The following is a 16,750-nucleotide window of genomic DNA, read 5'->3' on the forward strand; positions in this document are numbered from 1 at the left end:
CACTATGGTTTTAATTTGCATGTCTTTGATTAATAATAGGTTTGAACATCTTTTCATAAGTTTATTGATTATGTGGATAGCCTCCTTTGTGAAATGCCTGTTCAGGTCTCTTGCGCAGTTTTCTACTGGGTTGCTTTTTTCTTATTGATGTAAAGGAATTTTATATGTTCTGGATGTGAGCACTCTAGGTTGTGTGTATTGCTTATATCTTCTTTCACACTGTGGCTTGCCTTATCACTCTCTTGAAGTTCTTCATTTTAATGTAGTCCAATTTGATTAATGTTTTCCTTTATGTTAGTGCTTTTTATGGCCTGTTTCAAAAATCTCTTCCTATCCCAAGATCATGAAGATATTCTTCTTTATTATCTTCTGAGTGGTATATTATTTTGCTTTTGATACTTGGGTCTGCTGTCTACTTGGAATTAAATATTTTGCATGGGGTGAGGTAGAATCAAGTTTCATTTTTTTTTTCCGTATTAGGTATCTGATTGTCCCAACATTGTTCTTGGAAAAGAATTGTGTTTTCCTCACTGCTCTGCAGTGCCACTCATATCATAAATTAAATATCCATATATGTATGATGATGTTGTAGGATTCTCCATTCAGTTCCTTTGGTCTGTTTGTCTACCTGTGAGCCAGTAAAAGATATCTTAATTACTATAGCTTTAAAATGAATATTGATATGTGGTAGATAAAGTCATCTTATTTTTTTCTTAAGTATTTGTGCTGACCACCAGAGCCTCCCATCAAGCCTCTTAGATAGCCTCAACCACCAGAGGGCAGACAGCAGAAGCAAGAAAAACTACAATCCTGCAGCCTGTGGACCAAAACCCACAGTTACAGAAAGATAGACAAGATGAAAAGGCAGAGGGCTATATATCAGATGAAGGAACAAGAAAAAACCCCAGAAAAACAACTAAATGAAGTGGAGATAGGCAACCTTCCAGAAAAAGAATTCAGAATAATGATAGTGAAGATGATCCAGGACCTCGGAATAAGAATGGAGGCAAAGATTGAGAAGATGCAAGAAATGATTAACAAAGACCTAGAAGAATTAAAGAACAAACAAACAGAGATGACCAATACAATAACTGAAATGAAAACTACACTAGAAGGAATCAATAGCAGAATAACTGAGGCAGAAGAACGGATAAGTGACCTGGAAGACAGAATGGTGGAATTCACTGCTGTGGAACAGACTAAAGAAAAAAGAATGAAAAGAAATGAAGACAGCCTAAGAGACCTCTGGGACAACATTAAACACAACAACATTCGCATTATAGGGGTCCCAGAAGGAGAAGAGAGAGAGAAAGGGCCAGAGAAAATATTTGAAGAGATTATAGTCGAAAACTTCCCTAACATGGGAAAGGAAATAGCCACCCAAGTCCAGGAAGCGCAGAGAGTCCCATACAGGATAAACCCAAGGAGAAACACGCCGAGACACATAGTAATCAAAATGGCAAAAATTAAAGACAAAGAAAAATTATTGAAAGCAGCAAGGGAAAAACAACAAATAACATACAAGGGAACTCCCATAAGGTTAACAGCTGATTTCTCAGCAGAAACTCTACAAGCCAGAAGGGAGTGGCATGATATACTTAAAGTGATGAAAGGGAAGAACCTACAACCAAGATTACTCTACCCGGCAAGGATCTCATTTAGATTTGATGGAGAAATCGAAAGCTTTACAGACAAGCAAAAGCTAAGAGAATTCAGCACCACCAAACCAGCTCTACAACAAATGCTAAAGGAACTTCTCTAAGTGGGAAACACAAGAGAAGAAAAGGACCTACAAAAAAAAACCCAAAACAATTAAGAAAATGGTCATAGGAACATACATATCGATAATTACCTTAAACGTGAATGGATTAAATGCTCCAACCAAAAGACACAGGCTTGCTGAATGGATACAAAAACAAGACCCATATATATGCTGTCTACAAGAGACCCACTTTAGACCTAGGGACACATACAGACTGAAAGTGAGTGGATGGAAAAAGATATTCCATGCAAATGGAAAGCAAAAGAAAGCTGGAGTAGCTATACTCATATCAGATAAAATAGACTTTAAAATAAAGAATGTTACAAGAGACAAGGAAGGACACTACCTAATGATCAAGGGATCAATCCAAGAAGAAGATATAACAATTATAAATATATATGCACCCAACATCGGAGCACCTCAATACATAAGGCAACTGCTAACAGCCGTAAAAGAGGAAATTGACAGTAACACAATAATAGTGGGGGACTTTAACACCTCACTTACACCAATGGACAGATCATCCAAAATGAAAATAAATAAGGAAACAGAAGCTTTAAATGACACAATAGACCAGATAGATTTAATTGATATTTATAGGACATTCCATCCAAAAACAGCAGATTACACGTTCTTCTCAAGTGCGCACGGAACATTCTCCAGGATAGATCACATCTTGGGTCACAAATCAAGCCTCAGTAAATTTAGGAAAATTGAAATCATATCAAGCATCTTTTCTGACCACAATGCTATGAGATTAGAAATGAATTACAGGGAAAAAAACGTAAAAAAGACAAACACATGGAGGCTAAACAATACGTTACTAAATAACCAAGACATCACTGAAGAAATCAAAGAGGAAATCAAAAAATACCTAGAGACAAATGACAATGAAAACACGACAACCCAAAACCTATGGGATGCAGCAAAAGCAGTTCTAAGAGGGAAGTTTATAGCTATACAAGCCTACCTAAAGAAACAAGAAAAATCTCAAGTAAACAATCTAACCTTACACCTAAAGAAACTAGAGAAAGAAGAACAAACAAAACCCAAAGTTAGCAGAAGGAAAGAAATCATAAAGATCAGAGCAGAAATAAATGAAATAGAAACAAAGAAAACAATAGCAAAGATCAGTATTTGTGCTATTTTTGTTCTTTTGCATTTCCATATACATTTTAGAATTAGCTTGTCAGGTATACACACACAGACACACACACACACAGAATTGGGATTTTGAATGGAATTTTACTGACTCTGTAGATCTTTACAATAATAACTCTTCCAACCTATGATCATAACATACCTGTCCATTTACTGAAATCTTCTTCAATTTCACATTAAATAAGTGTATTAAAATTTTTACATAGAGATCTTATATGTCTTTATTAGATTGCAACCTAGGTATTTTATATGTTTAGATGCTATTGTAAATGGCATCTTTTGAAATTTCATTTCTGTTTGTGACTGGGATAGAAATATAGTTAGTTTTTGTATTTTTTTAAAAATTTTACCGTGCTTTCTAGACCCTCCAGTACAATGTTGAATGAAGGTATTTATAATGGGCCATCCTTGTCTTCCAATCTCAAAAGAAAAGGTTTTTTAAAGCATTTCACCATTAAGTGTGATATTTGGTACAGGTTTCTTTAGATAGTCTTTATCATATTAAGCAAGTTTTTTTTCTATTCCTAATTTGCCAAGAGTTTAATAATAATAATTTGATTTCTATCAAAGCCTTTTCTTTTTTTATTAAAGCACTATTTATTGCTGTTAAGATGGATTTTTTTAAACAAAATACTTTCCAGAATGTTTCATAAGTTGCAATTTTTTTTATCAGGTTCTGATCTTACAGGAAATGTATCTTTAATAACAATAGCACAACTGACATTTATTGTATTTACTGTATATTAGGAATTGTATTAAGCAGTATAGTGTAGTATGAAAGGTCTCAGATCCTGGTTCAAGATTGTCTGCTTAGAATCCTGGCTCTGCTGCCTACTAGATAGCTAGGTCCTGTTGAGGACCTGGGGCATATTTTTTATCCTATGTGTGCCTCAGTCTTTTACATCTACAAAATGGGGATAATAGAGTTGTGAGGAATGAGTGAATTATTATATGTGACACATATAGAACAGAACTTGTTACATAATAAACACCAGGTACATGTTAGCTGTTGTTGTTGTATACCTATAGTTGTTTATTCCCTAGCAACTGCATGAGGTGAGTACTATTGTTATCTCTATTTTACAGTTGATAGTGAGACTTAAGAGAACTGAGTCGTGTGTCCACAGTTAACAAAGCTAGGATGTGGCAGAGCTGGAATTCATACCCGGTGTGTCTTAACCACGAAATCAGTGTATTTTAAACTTTTTACAGTTTGATCCATAGTACATTGTGATCCACTGCACACATGTACACACAGACATAAAATGTACACACAGACATAAAATGTACACACTTTAATTGAAAGAAAGGTTTCACAATATCTTACCCTTACTACATGTGATGCACTTGGATATTTTCTTTCATTTCTTCCAAAAATGCTAGTCGTGATGCTATGGGTTATGACATAATTTCGAAAACACTGCACTAAGCCATAGTATTTATTCATTCGTTCATTCATTCATTCAACAAAATGAGCTTCTTCTGTGTAGCAGTCATGGTACCAGATGTTACTGTTAATGGTTTGGTTTTTTTTAAAAATCAATTTATTTATTTATTTTTGGCTGAGTTGCATCTTTGTTGCTGCGTGCGGGCTTTCTCTAGTTGCAGCTAGCGGGGGCTACTGTTCGTTGTGGTGCGCAGGCTTCTCATTGCGGTGGCTTGTCTTGTTGCAGAGCACGAGCTCTAGGCTTGCGGGCTTCAGTAGTTGTGGCTCGCAGGCTCTAGAGTGCAGGCTCAGTAGTTGTGGCGCACGGGCTAAGTTGCTCCGTGGCATGTGGGATCTTCCCGGACTAGGGCTCGAACCTGTGTCCCCTGCATTGGCAGGTAGATTCTTAAGCACTGTGCCACCAGGGAAGCCCACTGTTAATGTTTTTGATTGAGACTTAATACTGCAGTATAATCTTGGTTAGGTGTAACTAAGGGGTCCTGCCACTTTTATAAAGCAAGAACCTCAATATTGTAAAATTCTGGTCAGATTGACGACCAGATAGATTCATTTATAAATATCCTTGTATTCATTTACTTTTTGTTCTTGCTAAATGATGTAGAAACAGGAACATCAATTTGTGTGAGCGGGCACGTGTCATTGGTACCCTGAAGAGACGTTGCTAGGGCTTTTACCTGGTTCAGATTGTTATTAATCTTCTAAGCCAACCATATCAGCTGCTTTATTCATCATTTTCATTATTTCCTTTGAACTTGATGTTTCTGCCTCTGAAGATTAATCTGTGTCCATAGTGACCCTAACCGAGCTCTGCATTAGCCCTTCTCTCTCTACTCAAGAGTGTTAATGTGTGAAGAAATGAAAATTATATGATAGTTCCTGTTACCTGCATTAGAATCATTTCTGATTAAAAATAAATTCTTAAGATTGTTTATAAGTTTTGAAAGAGTATAGCAAAGACAAGCATGTTACCTTTCTTTCTAACAATGCCCATGTGTGGTTACATTTATTTCTCATGAGTAACCAGCAAGCATCCTTGAGAACATCTTGCAGGAAAAAAATTCTGGGCAAATCATGACTTTTACATATAGAGGGTTAGGACATAACTTGATGTTGTATCTGTGGATATTTCTGGGTAACTCATCTTGAGTTAGTCTTGCTGAAGCTTAGTAAACTATATTGGCTATTTTAGAAATGAATCAGATTGTTTCGAGGAAAACCCAAGTTAGAGGTTTCTAGTGCCGAAATTGAGACATTACTTTATATGCCAGTTGTTTCTTCTGCTTATACCCTCCTCTCCTTTCACTTGTCTAACTGGTAGGCATACTTCAGAACTCACCTCCTCTAGGAAATCTGTTATTACCTTACCCTGCCACCAGACTGACTGAATACTCCTCCTTTGTGCTAGTGGAATTTTTTAAGTTTTTTAAGTTAGAAAAAAAAAAAAAGGCAGTCAACAATATTGTCTAGTACTTGAGAGTTCGTAATGCTGTCATTCTAATACAGACCATGAGGAAGCTAGAGCTCCATGTCATTTATAGGTAATCTGTTAACTCATTGATTCTCACAACAGTTCCCTGAAGAAGGTAGTATGATCCACATTTTATAGACTAGAAACTGAGGTACCTCTGGAGAGGTTAAGAAGCTTTCCAAAGTCACACAGCTAGCAAGTCACAGAGCCTAGATTTGAACCCAAGGATTCTGACTTTAGAGACCAAGTTCTTAATCTCTATGTTCTACTGCCTCTGCTCAGAAGATTTTGTAGAGCTGACAGTTGTCTCTTTCCTTTCCATCATTGAGTTGAGACTTACCTTGCCATGGGGCCCGAGTTCAACTCTACCTCCCCACCCAAGCCTCTTCCCTTGACTGCCAGGCAAATCTGTTTACCTAATGCCAGTCTTCTCAATTAAAGTTTAAAGTTCTTAAAAACTGTCTTAGTGTTCACCCTCCTCTCTTCTCTTTCTCATGGGGAGGAGAGCAAAAGAGGAAGATTCCAATAGTTTTTACTTTAATGTTTGATATTTTTTCCCTTCATTCATCAATTTTCAGAATACTGAATTGGTGTCCTAGAAACCTCCAGTGGTAACTAATGAAGTTTTTCTTTTTAATATTATTATGAACTCATTGATTTTTATATCTGAAGTGTTTTAATCCATTGCCATCATTATTCTTTTTGATGCATAGTCTGCTCCATTTAAGGCCAATGGGAGGCTTTTATGTTGCTCCCTGTATCCTTTTGACATAACCCCATTATTAGTCTTGGGTAGTACAAGACTCATCTTGTATACATTCTGCCTCAAACCTGAAATCAACCATTTCTCTTAGGAGTCCTGGCTCCTGTTCATAGGAAATGGTATTTTTAGAGTACACTGTCTGAGCCCTTCCACCTTCTAGTATTCCTGATCAAGACAAACATTGAACTTCTCTGATAAATTAGTTAGAGTCTTCTCTCCTACTATTTTTTAACCCATTGCTATTTTTGTAGATAGCAAGCTGCCTTGTTCAGAGTTTTAAATACCTATCATTTTTCAAACCCTCAGATTTTCATCAACAACTCTGTCATCTTACTGAGCACTACAGTTACTAAGAGCCATAGTCTCTACTTTGTTTTTGTTGCTATTGTTTTTGTTGATGGTGGTGTTTTATATATATATATATATATTTTTTTTTAATTGAAGTATGGTTGATTTACAATATTAGTTTCAAGTGTACAACATAGTGATTCAGTATTTTTGTAGATTATACTCCATTTAAAATTATTATAAAATATTGGCTCTGTTCCCATAGTCTCTACTTTGAAGTGCTTATTTGCCTGATTTTTTTCCCGTTATATTTTCAGGTAGACTAACAGATTAAGAACATTGAATAGATTAAGAGTGCTGAATGGTTATGAACATCTCCTTTGTGTTGTTAGGCTCACTAGTCAAAGAATACTGTAGATGTAATGAATCTGAAATTTCAGTGAGGCATATAACATGATAGCCTTATGTATAAGATAGAGAAATTTCAGTGAGGCGTATAACATGATATCCTTATGTATAAGATAGAGAAATGTCTGGCCTAATTAACGGACAAAACTAGTTGAACAACTGTTTCCAGATGGTTAATTTGGTTAAGTCAGATTGAGAAGGGGCTCCAGCAGCTTGCCTGAGGCCACATTTCTGTTGAATATTGTTTTAAGGTTGGAAATGAAAATGATCTAATATTGACCATACAATATTAGAGAAAAGGAGGAGGAGTGAGAAATAACTAATATACTGGGTGGCAGGACCGGATCCCCAAAGAGTTCCATAGACCAGAATGACACATAGAATTTCTTATATAAAGATAAAATTGATCAGAGACAAGTGTAAAGTCCTACCGTTGGGTTTAGAAATCCTACCCTTCCCAAGAATGGAATAAGAAAGACATGAGTTAATGTTATATGTGATAAATACTTCAGGATTTAGATGTCTGTGAACCAGATGTGAATTAAATGTAGGGCGGATTGTAAATACAGCAGTCTCAGAATCAGAAAGTCTTGAATTCTAATTTCAATTCCACTCCTGATTATATAACCAATTAAACTTCCTTACCTCTTTAAGCTTCATTTTTTTCCAATTATAAAATGTGTAGCATTTTTATAGCATAGCGTCGAGAATTATAAAATACTATGTGTATACTGGTGTTGATAGCTGCAGATACATAAACAAAACTAATTGAGTCTTAAATTAAGAAAATCAAACCATTTAGTTCTGGATACTTTGTTTTACAAGAAATTTTGATACTATATGATTAAGAATAAGAAATGGGAGAAGAAAAATTCACAGTTAGGAACCCCACTTATCTTTAAATCTCTGAATGGTTGGTATATGAACTAGGCTAGGTTATACATTTATTTTTTGCCCGTGAGCACGTAACTCAGGGCAATGAGGAAAGCTTCAGGTTAATAGACTTTGGCTCAGTGTAAAGAAAAGCTTTTGAACCATTAAAACTATCTAAAACGGAATGAATGGAATGAAGTACCTTATTGAGTCACTGGATATGTGCAAGTAGAGTTCCAACCCCTTGTCTTGGAATATCGTAGAGGGAGTTCATTTCATGCCTCAGGTAAAGGTCTGTTCGAGCCAATTTCTAAGGCTCTTTCTTAACTCTTAAGATTCTTGATTGTGTAATACGGGGATAAAGATACCTCTCACAGTCATTGAGATGAATAAATAAGACAGTAAAAACTTCTTGAACATTGCATGGTACACGATTGGTACTTACCGAATTTTCTTTGCTGTATCTATAAGATAAAAATAATCCATGCCCTGGTCTTGGTACAAGTGAGATAATGAATGTAAACATGCTTTAAATACCCTTCAAGTCCCTTGTAAGAATCGGAGGTGCAGAAATCTCTGACATCTGGACGAGCACCATTTGGGACAGTTTGCTTCTTTCTGTTTGTTCATTTACAAAGGGAGACCTTGGCTTTTTTTTAGCTGTGTGTGTGTGTGTGTGTGTGTGTGTGTGTGTGTGTGTGTGTGTGTTTCCCAAGGGAAGGGCTTGACTTACCTGCGTAGAATGGATAGATTTGCCTTGCCGTGGCCACAGAGTATGTTGGTTAGGTACATAGACTTTGGGGGTTCCAGCCCTAGCTCCCTTTCTTACTAGATGGGTGACTGTTGAAAAGTGATATTACCTCATGAGCTTCATGAGTTTCCTCAGCTGTAAAATAAGGGTACCTCAGTTAGGTTTGTTGTGATGATTCAGCACAATAACGTGTTAGGTGCTTGGCACAGATCAGAATCTTTCCAGGAGGTTTCTTTTTTCCTTTTTGTTTTTTTAATTGAGGTATATAGTTGATTTACAGTGTTCAGGTGTACAGCAGAGTGATTTGGTTATATACATATTTAGATTCTTTTCCATTATAGGTTATTACAAGACAATGAATATAGTTCTCTGTGCTACACAGTAGGTCCTTGTTATCTATTTTATATATAGTAGTATGTATCTGTTAATCCCAAATTCCCAGTTTATCCCTCCCTCCCTTTCCCCTTTGGTAACCAGAAGTTTGTTTTCTATGTGAGTAATATAATATGATATTTGTCTTTCTCTGCTGGAGGTTTCTTGGACCCGCTACCAAGGTCTGACATAGTTCACCAAGGCGCTTTTTTTTGTCATATGCCTGTTCTTTGGCAGTTACTTGGTCCAAAGTGGAATTTGAGGGAAGAGGAAGTGAAGAGCTATATTCCAGCCTGAATTTCTGCTTTGACTAACTTGTTTGTTGCTAGACAGTGAGTTCCTTGACTGTGGGGATTATGATGATTTATTTCTGAATACCCAATATCTAGTACAGGGCCTGGACACAGAGTAGATGTTCTGCTGGAATGTAAGCTTCACCAGGGTCTTTTATTCATTGCTGTATCCATGCCTTACAACAGTGCCTAGAAGAGAATAGTTGCTCAGTATATGTCTGTTGGATGCGTGGATGGCTTAGCTGGGCATGGAAGCTTCTTCACTTGTTAATAATTATAACTATCATTTATTGGGTACATACCATATGCTGGGCACTTACATACATGATAAGTAATCCTTACCACCTTCCTACAGGGTAGAAGTGATGGGCTGTCGCTAAAGAAGGTAAGGGAGAGGGAGGAGTCAAAGATACCTTCCAGGTTTCTGACTTGGTTACTGGTCCAAGTGATGATGAAACTCAGAGGAAGGAACGTGATTTATTTTTTCAATTAGGCTATGTTTGCAGTATCTACAGGTAGATGCAGGAGTCTGTTCCTACAACAAGGGCTTTAAAAATGCCACATCTTTGCCAGTTAGCCTGGAGAGGGTAATGTTCTGGGTCTATCCAGGGTTGCTAATTTTAGATCTGCAGGCTTAAAGCCATTATTTCCACTGTGTTCTAACTTGCATATGTTCAGTTTCTGTTCCAGATGATCGGGCTGAACAACGAACCTGTCTCATTTGTGGGGACCGCGCCACAGGCTTGCACTATGGAATCATCTCCTGTGAGGGGTGCAAAGGGTTTTTCAAGAGGAGCATTTGCAACAAGCGGGTATATCGGTGCAGTCGTGACAAGAACTGTGTCATGTCTCGGAAGCAGAGGAACAGGTGCCAGTACTGCCGCCTGCTCAAATGCCTCCAGATGGGGATGAACCGGAAGGGTGAGTGGTGCTTGTGGCCCACGCTTCACCCATCACTTTATCTTTAGTGTCAGCCATTAAGCCTTGAAGTTATTCATTTCCCAAGCCTGCACTTGTACTGTGTACTCATAACCCAAAAATGAATCTGCCTACAGGGATCTCCCAGATTAGGTGGAAGAAAAGACTGGTGAGATGTTAAGGATCCTGTGAGAATGAATGCACAGGGTCCATGTGGCAAGACCCCAATTAACAATCAGGCACTAACTAGGATTAATATACTCCACTAGTTCTTTTTTCAGGGCATGATGAAAGGAAGCAGGAATTTTATATGAAACGGCAGGAAGGCAGTAGGTCCCCTGAATGTGTTATCATTTTGTTTGGTACAAGCATGGCATACTCAGGTTGGGCATACCCAGAAATCTGCATCCAGGTTGGTGAAGAATTTGGGATTTATTGGGAAGTTTTCCAAGAGCCATTAGCCTAAGATGACATGAATAAACCAGTATTCTAAGGGGGTTAATCCAGAGGGCAGCTTTGAAGAATGGATTGGGGTGGGGGAAGCAGAAAAACCACCTAGAAAGTTTTTAGAAGAGTCCAGAAGAAAGGTATGAAGGATCTGAAGGAGAGGAGGGGAAAGTAATGGCACAGATGGGGAGATGCTGGAGAAGCTCACCTGATAGGAGTTGGTGACATACTGAGTATTGGGCAGTACCAGAGGTTGAAGCTGATCATTCGAATTAATCGTAAATGAATTAATAAAAGAATGGGGCAAAATGTTGGCCTTGGTAGGTGCTGAATTTGAAGTACCTGAGAAGGACACACACATAGATGTCCACTAAGGAAGTCAGATTGGAACTGCGGTGAAAAGTCCTGCTTACAAACAGAAGTTTGTGGAGCTGTTGGCATAGAGGTGGTAAACTTTTGTTAGTGGGTAGAAATCACCCAAAGAGAGAACTTGGATACAGAAGAGAAAGAGGGCCAATGTCAGAACTTTAGGAGTATTCTCATGGAGGGTAGAGAGCGGTGCAGTGCAGTTCAGTAAAAGAATAGAGGCTCAGGAGGGCAGAGGTTGGTGACAGACTAGCTCTGTGACCTTGGGCAGTTTGCTTTATGTCTCTGATGCTAAATCTTACCTTTAAAATGGTATGATAATACTTAACTTTCAGAGCTCTGTAGAGGATTAAATATGACAATGTATATAAAATAACCAGCAAGGTATTAAGAGCTCATAGTAGTAGTATGGGGTGGGGATTAGTCAGATTTAATGAATTGTTCAAATTGGTTTTGTAGCAGACACTTCAGACTGGTTTTTTAAATTGTGTATGGGATAATAAGAATTTTTTGAAAACTTGCCTATTATGAAGAGAGGTAAGAGAGATATAGAAGGGCATTTAGGTAAATATAGGTCATTTATAATTTACTTACAATACTAATATTTACTGAGCATTGTGTGTACCAAAAAGTCTTATATACTTTCTATGCATTATCTCATTAAATACACATAACAACCCTATTGTTAACTATTACCCTCAGTTTACAGAGGCAGCTTAGGGAAGTAAAATGACTTACAGGTAGTTGGATTAGTGGTTGTTGTATTGACAGTTAATAATTTTTAAAATGTAATTTGTTATTAATCAAGCAAAACTTGTACCTAACCACACGGACAACACACTGCTTCACATGTCTACCATATGGGATAACTAGTTGCGTGTTGGAATGTGCTATATTTACTGAATGATAAAAACATTTAATAGGGCATTTAAACTGTTACCAACTTTGTCCCCTGTCTATGTTTCTAACCTCATTTGTCCAGAATTTATTGTACCTCCAGCATGCCTTGCACTGTCCTGCCTGTGCTAGGTTCCTTCTGCTACCTAGAAATCCTCTCCTTTCCCCACTATCAGTTTACTCCTGCAGAAATCCTTACAAGCCACCAAGTAATGTCTTGAAGAGAGAGTCTGGTCATCTGACTTGGTTTTGGTCTCCAGTTTTCTCATCTTCCTTTGTTGCCTTCACTGAGAGTATTTTATCAAAGCATATTTATGAGTTGCTTTCTTGACTGCTCTCTCTGATGAATCGTCCTGCTTATTCAGTCAAGAGTGTGAGATTCTGAGGCTTTCAGCCAAACTTGCCTATTTCAGGGAGGAAGAAGCTTACCCACATAACCCGTGTAACCATAGCCATGAGAAGATGACACATGAGGTGTGAGGGATGTAGAGCTGCCTTCCTAGGCCCATATGCATGCAGAGCAGACAGGCTCAGTTGCATGGTGAAGGCTGCGTCTCAGAGAGAAACCCTGCCACCTCCTGGTTGGTGCTGAGAAAGCAGAATTAAAATTGCAGTTGCCATTGGAGTATTTTTGGGGTGATGGAACTATGGTGTTTGACACATAATTTTATGCATCTATAGTCAAAAGCTATAGAACTGAGCACCACAAAAGAAGTGAATTTCACTGTATATAAATTTTTTTAAAGCAACCAGTATGGTGGAGGGGGCGGGGTGGAGAGAGACTGTAGCATATAGCAAATGAGTCTAATATTACAAATAAATCACATAGCCACACTGAAGGGAACGAGGAAGAAAGGAGCTGGCCTTGGAAAATAGTATACTGTATTGACTGTATACTGTTAAAACTGAAGACAAAAAGAACTGTGTACAAACAAAGCACTCTGGTTTATAAATTTGATTCTCTCAAGGTTATGGTTTAGGAATTCTTTCACAACTTTGTTTGTATACTAGGGTTGAACAAATAAGGAAATAATACTGTTGATAATGAGAGTTGGGTTTCTCACATCAGGGAAAGAAGTTATAAATCAGGAAAGGGGAAGGCTAGAATGAAACCTCTGGTGCTAGATTGGAGTCAGAGGTTGTTGTAACATGGACTCATGTTTAGATAGATTTAAAAAATATAGATGTGTGTATAGATACATGAGTTGGTATACATACATATATTTCCTAGCTCAGCCATTGAGAGGGGCTAGAAGCAATGACACCCCCAATAGTAACGAGCACACCTAGCGTCCATATCTTGGTTTCTAAATATCAATAAAAGGAATCAGGAGTCCTTGGAGAACTGGTTGATTTTAGGGCTGAGGCAGGGAATATATAAGATGAGTCTGGAGCATCTTGTGGTGCCAGAAAGTTAGAAGGTGCTATATAGATATAGATATTTAGATATATGTTAGTTTATATTAGTTTTTAACCCAGAGAATTATATAATATATATATATATATATATATATATATATATATATATATATATATATATATATTACTTTATAACCCAAAGAAGAAAATATCCATGAGTTCATACTGATAAAATGAACTGAATAAATAGAGGAATGATGATTCTTCCTTATAGAGGAATTCTAGTAAGTGTAGAAAAAATGAGGGAAATAGAAAATCACCATTAGAACACCATAGTAGTTGCTATAGGCAAGATCCACTGATGGATGCTAAAATAAGAGAGCATGGGTTTAAACAGAAACAGAATATTTAGAATAGTCTCAGAATATTTAGTAATTACAAAGAGAAAAATAGTACATTTCAGTAGAGAATTCTGACAGGTATCACTTTAGCCAAAAGATCAAGAGTAACATCAGTGTGTTTACATTGACATCATGTACCCCCTGATATGATCACTAAGAAGGGCACACATATACATATGCACATATACACACACAGGGATGGATAGATTTGTCCCTAGTCTCATCATGAGAAAACATACAAGCCCAAATTGAGCAATATTCTTCAAAATAACTGGCATTCTACAAAATACTCTCTAGAAGTGTCAAGGTCACAAAAGATAAGGAAAGACTAAGCAACTGTCACAGATTGGAGGAGACTATGCAAACATAACAGCTGCATGCATTGTGAGATCCTGGATTGGATTCTGGAACAGAAAAAGGACATTAATAGAACTGGGAAAATCTGAATAAAGTCTTTGGTGAATAGCGTTCTACCGAAGTTAATTTTCTAGTTTTGATGAATGATCTATGGCTATGTAGCTTAGTTAACAGAAGGGGAAGCTGGGTGTAGAGTATACGGGAAATCTCTGTACTGTTTTTGCAATTGTTCTATAAATCTAAACTTAGCCTCAAAATTTAAAAAAATTAACTGTTAAAAAATACAGCTGTCATGTGTGAGCCTACACTCAGCCTATGCCCCCCATCTCTGGGCATAGATATCTTTTCAGACCTTGAACTTGGCTGGTCAGGAAATTAATTAGCAAAGCAATGAGGGAGATTTAAATAAGGGTGGTGAGTAGAGGCTGGGCCCTTTCTGTCCATCCCCACTACTACCCCAATACCCCCAAAACACATACTCCTCACACATCTTGCAGTCTTTAGGTAAAGTCGGGCTCCTCAGAATGATTCTCAAGACCTCTGGCATCCCTTCCCTCTCCCTCTGCTGCTCTTCCCACATAATCCAATTCTCCAACAACTCAAGGATATTTCATGTTTTGGGGGCTTTGCACATTTGGTTTCATCTTCCTGGAATGTTCTACCCCCTCTTCTTCACCTGACTATATATACTTTTCTTTCTAGACTCAGCTTTTATTTGTAACATCCTCTAAGACGCCTTCTCCGACACCACCCCCCACCAGATAACCCTTTTGTGCTTCCATCACCCTTTTTTGCTCTCTGCATAACGCTGATCACCTTGTACTCTTTGTCTGTGTACTTGTCTGTTTCCCCCGCTGCCCCCATTATTAGACAGTGATCCTCTCACGGGCCATGACCAAGTCCTGCTTTTCTCTTGTGTCCCAATTAGTGTAGGATGCTTCCTGGTTTGATGAATTGACTGTGGTGGGGGGTGGGCAGGGTAGGAAGTGGGATGGGGGAAATATTGTTAAAATCATCAGAGGCAAGAGGAAGCTACACTGAGCCACATGGGGAATTCATATCAGTTAAGTAATTATGCGAAAATATTTAAAATTCCCATAACTTTGTTGTCTCATAACTTGCTAGATAACTAGTTCAAAAGTGAAAAGGTTAAGGAAAGCTTGGAGGAGGTTGGTGTTTGTAGAATGACATTGTTGAGACAGTGATCCTGTGACATTGCCGTATCACTTTACCAGGATAAAAATGGAGCACCGAGAAATCTCAAGGAGAGATAATATTTGAGCAGAATCTTGAAGGAATAGAAGTTCAGGCTCCTTACAAACTTAAAGAGCTTTGTAAAAATGACTCCCCCTTCTGTCCCTCTCTCTTCTTCTGTGTGTGTGTTCTTAACTATTTGGGAGTAAGTTACAGATTTCATTCCCCTTTCCTTCTAACATAACCACAGCACTATTATCAAAATCAGGAAATTTAACATGACATAATACTATTAACTAATTGCAGACCGTATTTAAATTTCACTTGTTATCCCAATGTCCTTTGTAGCAATTTCTATTTTCTAATCTAGGAGCCAATCCAAAATCACACATTATATTTAGTTCTTAGGTCTCTTTAATCTCTTTTAATCTGAAGTGGTTCCTCATTCTTTTCTTGTCTTTAATAACATTGTCAATTTTTACGAAAACAAATCATTTGTTTTGTAGACTGTCCCTCAATTTGGGTTTGTCACTTTCCTCACAGTTACGTTGCGGTTATGCAGTTTTGGCAAGAATGCCACAAAAACAATGTTCTGTCCTTTTAGTGCATCCTATCAAGAGCGCATGGTGTAAGTTTGTCCCATTATTGGTCATTTTAACTTGAGTCACTTAGTTAAGGTGGTGTCACTTGGGTAACATGGTGGTGTCAGATTTTTCCACTGTGAAGTTTGTTTCTCAATAGAGGCAGCAACGCTTGCAGAGGCAAAACTGTGTTGTAAAACAGCATGACATGTTCAAGAACTAATAAATAGTTCTCTGTAGGTACAGTGTAACATTTGTGGCTAAAGATGAGGATGGAGAGTCCCATAAGAACCAGATCACAGAGGATCTTGAATGCCAAGCTAGGGAGCTTGTATTTAATTAGCCCATAGACCACAGGGAAGCACCAGTGGATTTTGAACAGCGCTTTGATGTAGTTAGCTTTGTGTCTTTCTACCTTTCTGGTTTCTGGGTTTGGTTGGCTACCCAGGCCTAAGCAAGTGAGGAATAGTAGGTACATGAGTTCTAGAGCAGAAAAAGTATTTGTGCTTCTTCTGAGTAGATAGAAGAACCATAGCTGGTGCCATTCTCTTAGGCTTAGACGAGAGGTGCGACAGAACCGTTCCTGTGATCCTATACCCAGAAGCCCTTTGTTCTGTAGTTTTGTTTTAATAACTTCACTACCA

General features: G+C 37.8%; 1 protein-coding gene across 2 annotated transcripts in view; it reads left to right on the forward strand.

Annotated features, from left to right (window-relative positions):
• NR6A1 (nuclear receptor subfamily 6 group A member 1) overlaps positions 1-16,750 on the forward strand; it is a 210,462-nt gene that overhangs the window by 165,748 nt on the left and 27,964 nt on the right. For both annotated transcript variants that reach the window (XM_068552292.1, XM_068552293.1), the window contains exon 3: positions 10,265-10,507. In XM_068552292.1, coding sequence (XP_068408393.1) covers positions 10,265-10,507 — 243 coding nt within the window. The remainder of the gene's footprint in view (positions 1-10,264; positions 10,508-16,750) is intronic.

This window comes from Eschrichtius robustus, chromosome 10 (assembly GCF_028021215.1).
Source record: "Eschrichtius robustus isolate mEscRob2 chromosome 10, mEscRob2.pri, whole genome shotgun sequence".
NCBI classification, from domain to species: Eukaryota; Metazoa; Chordata; class Mammalia; order Artiodactyla; family Eschrichtiidae; genus Eschrichtius; species Eschrichtius robustus.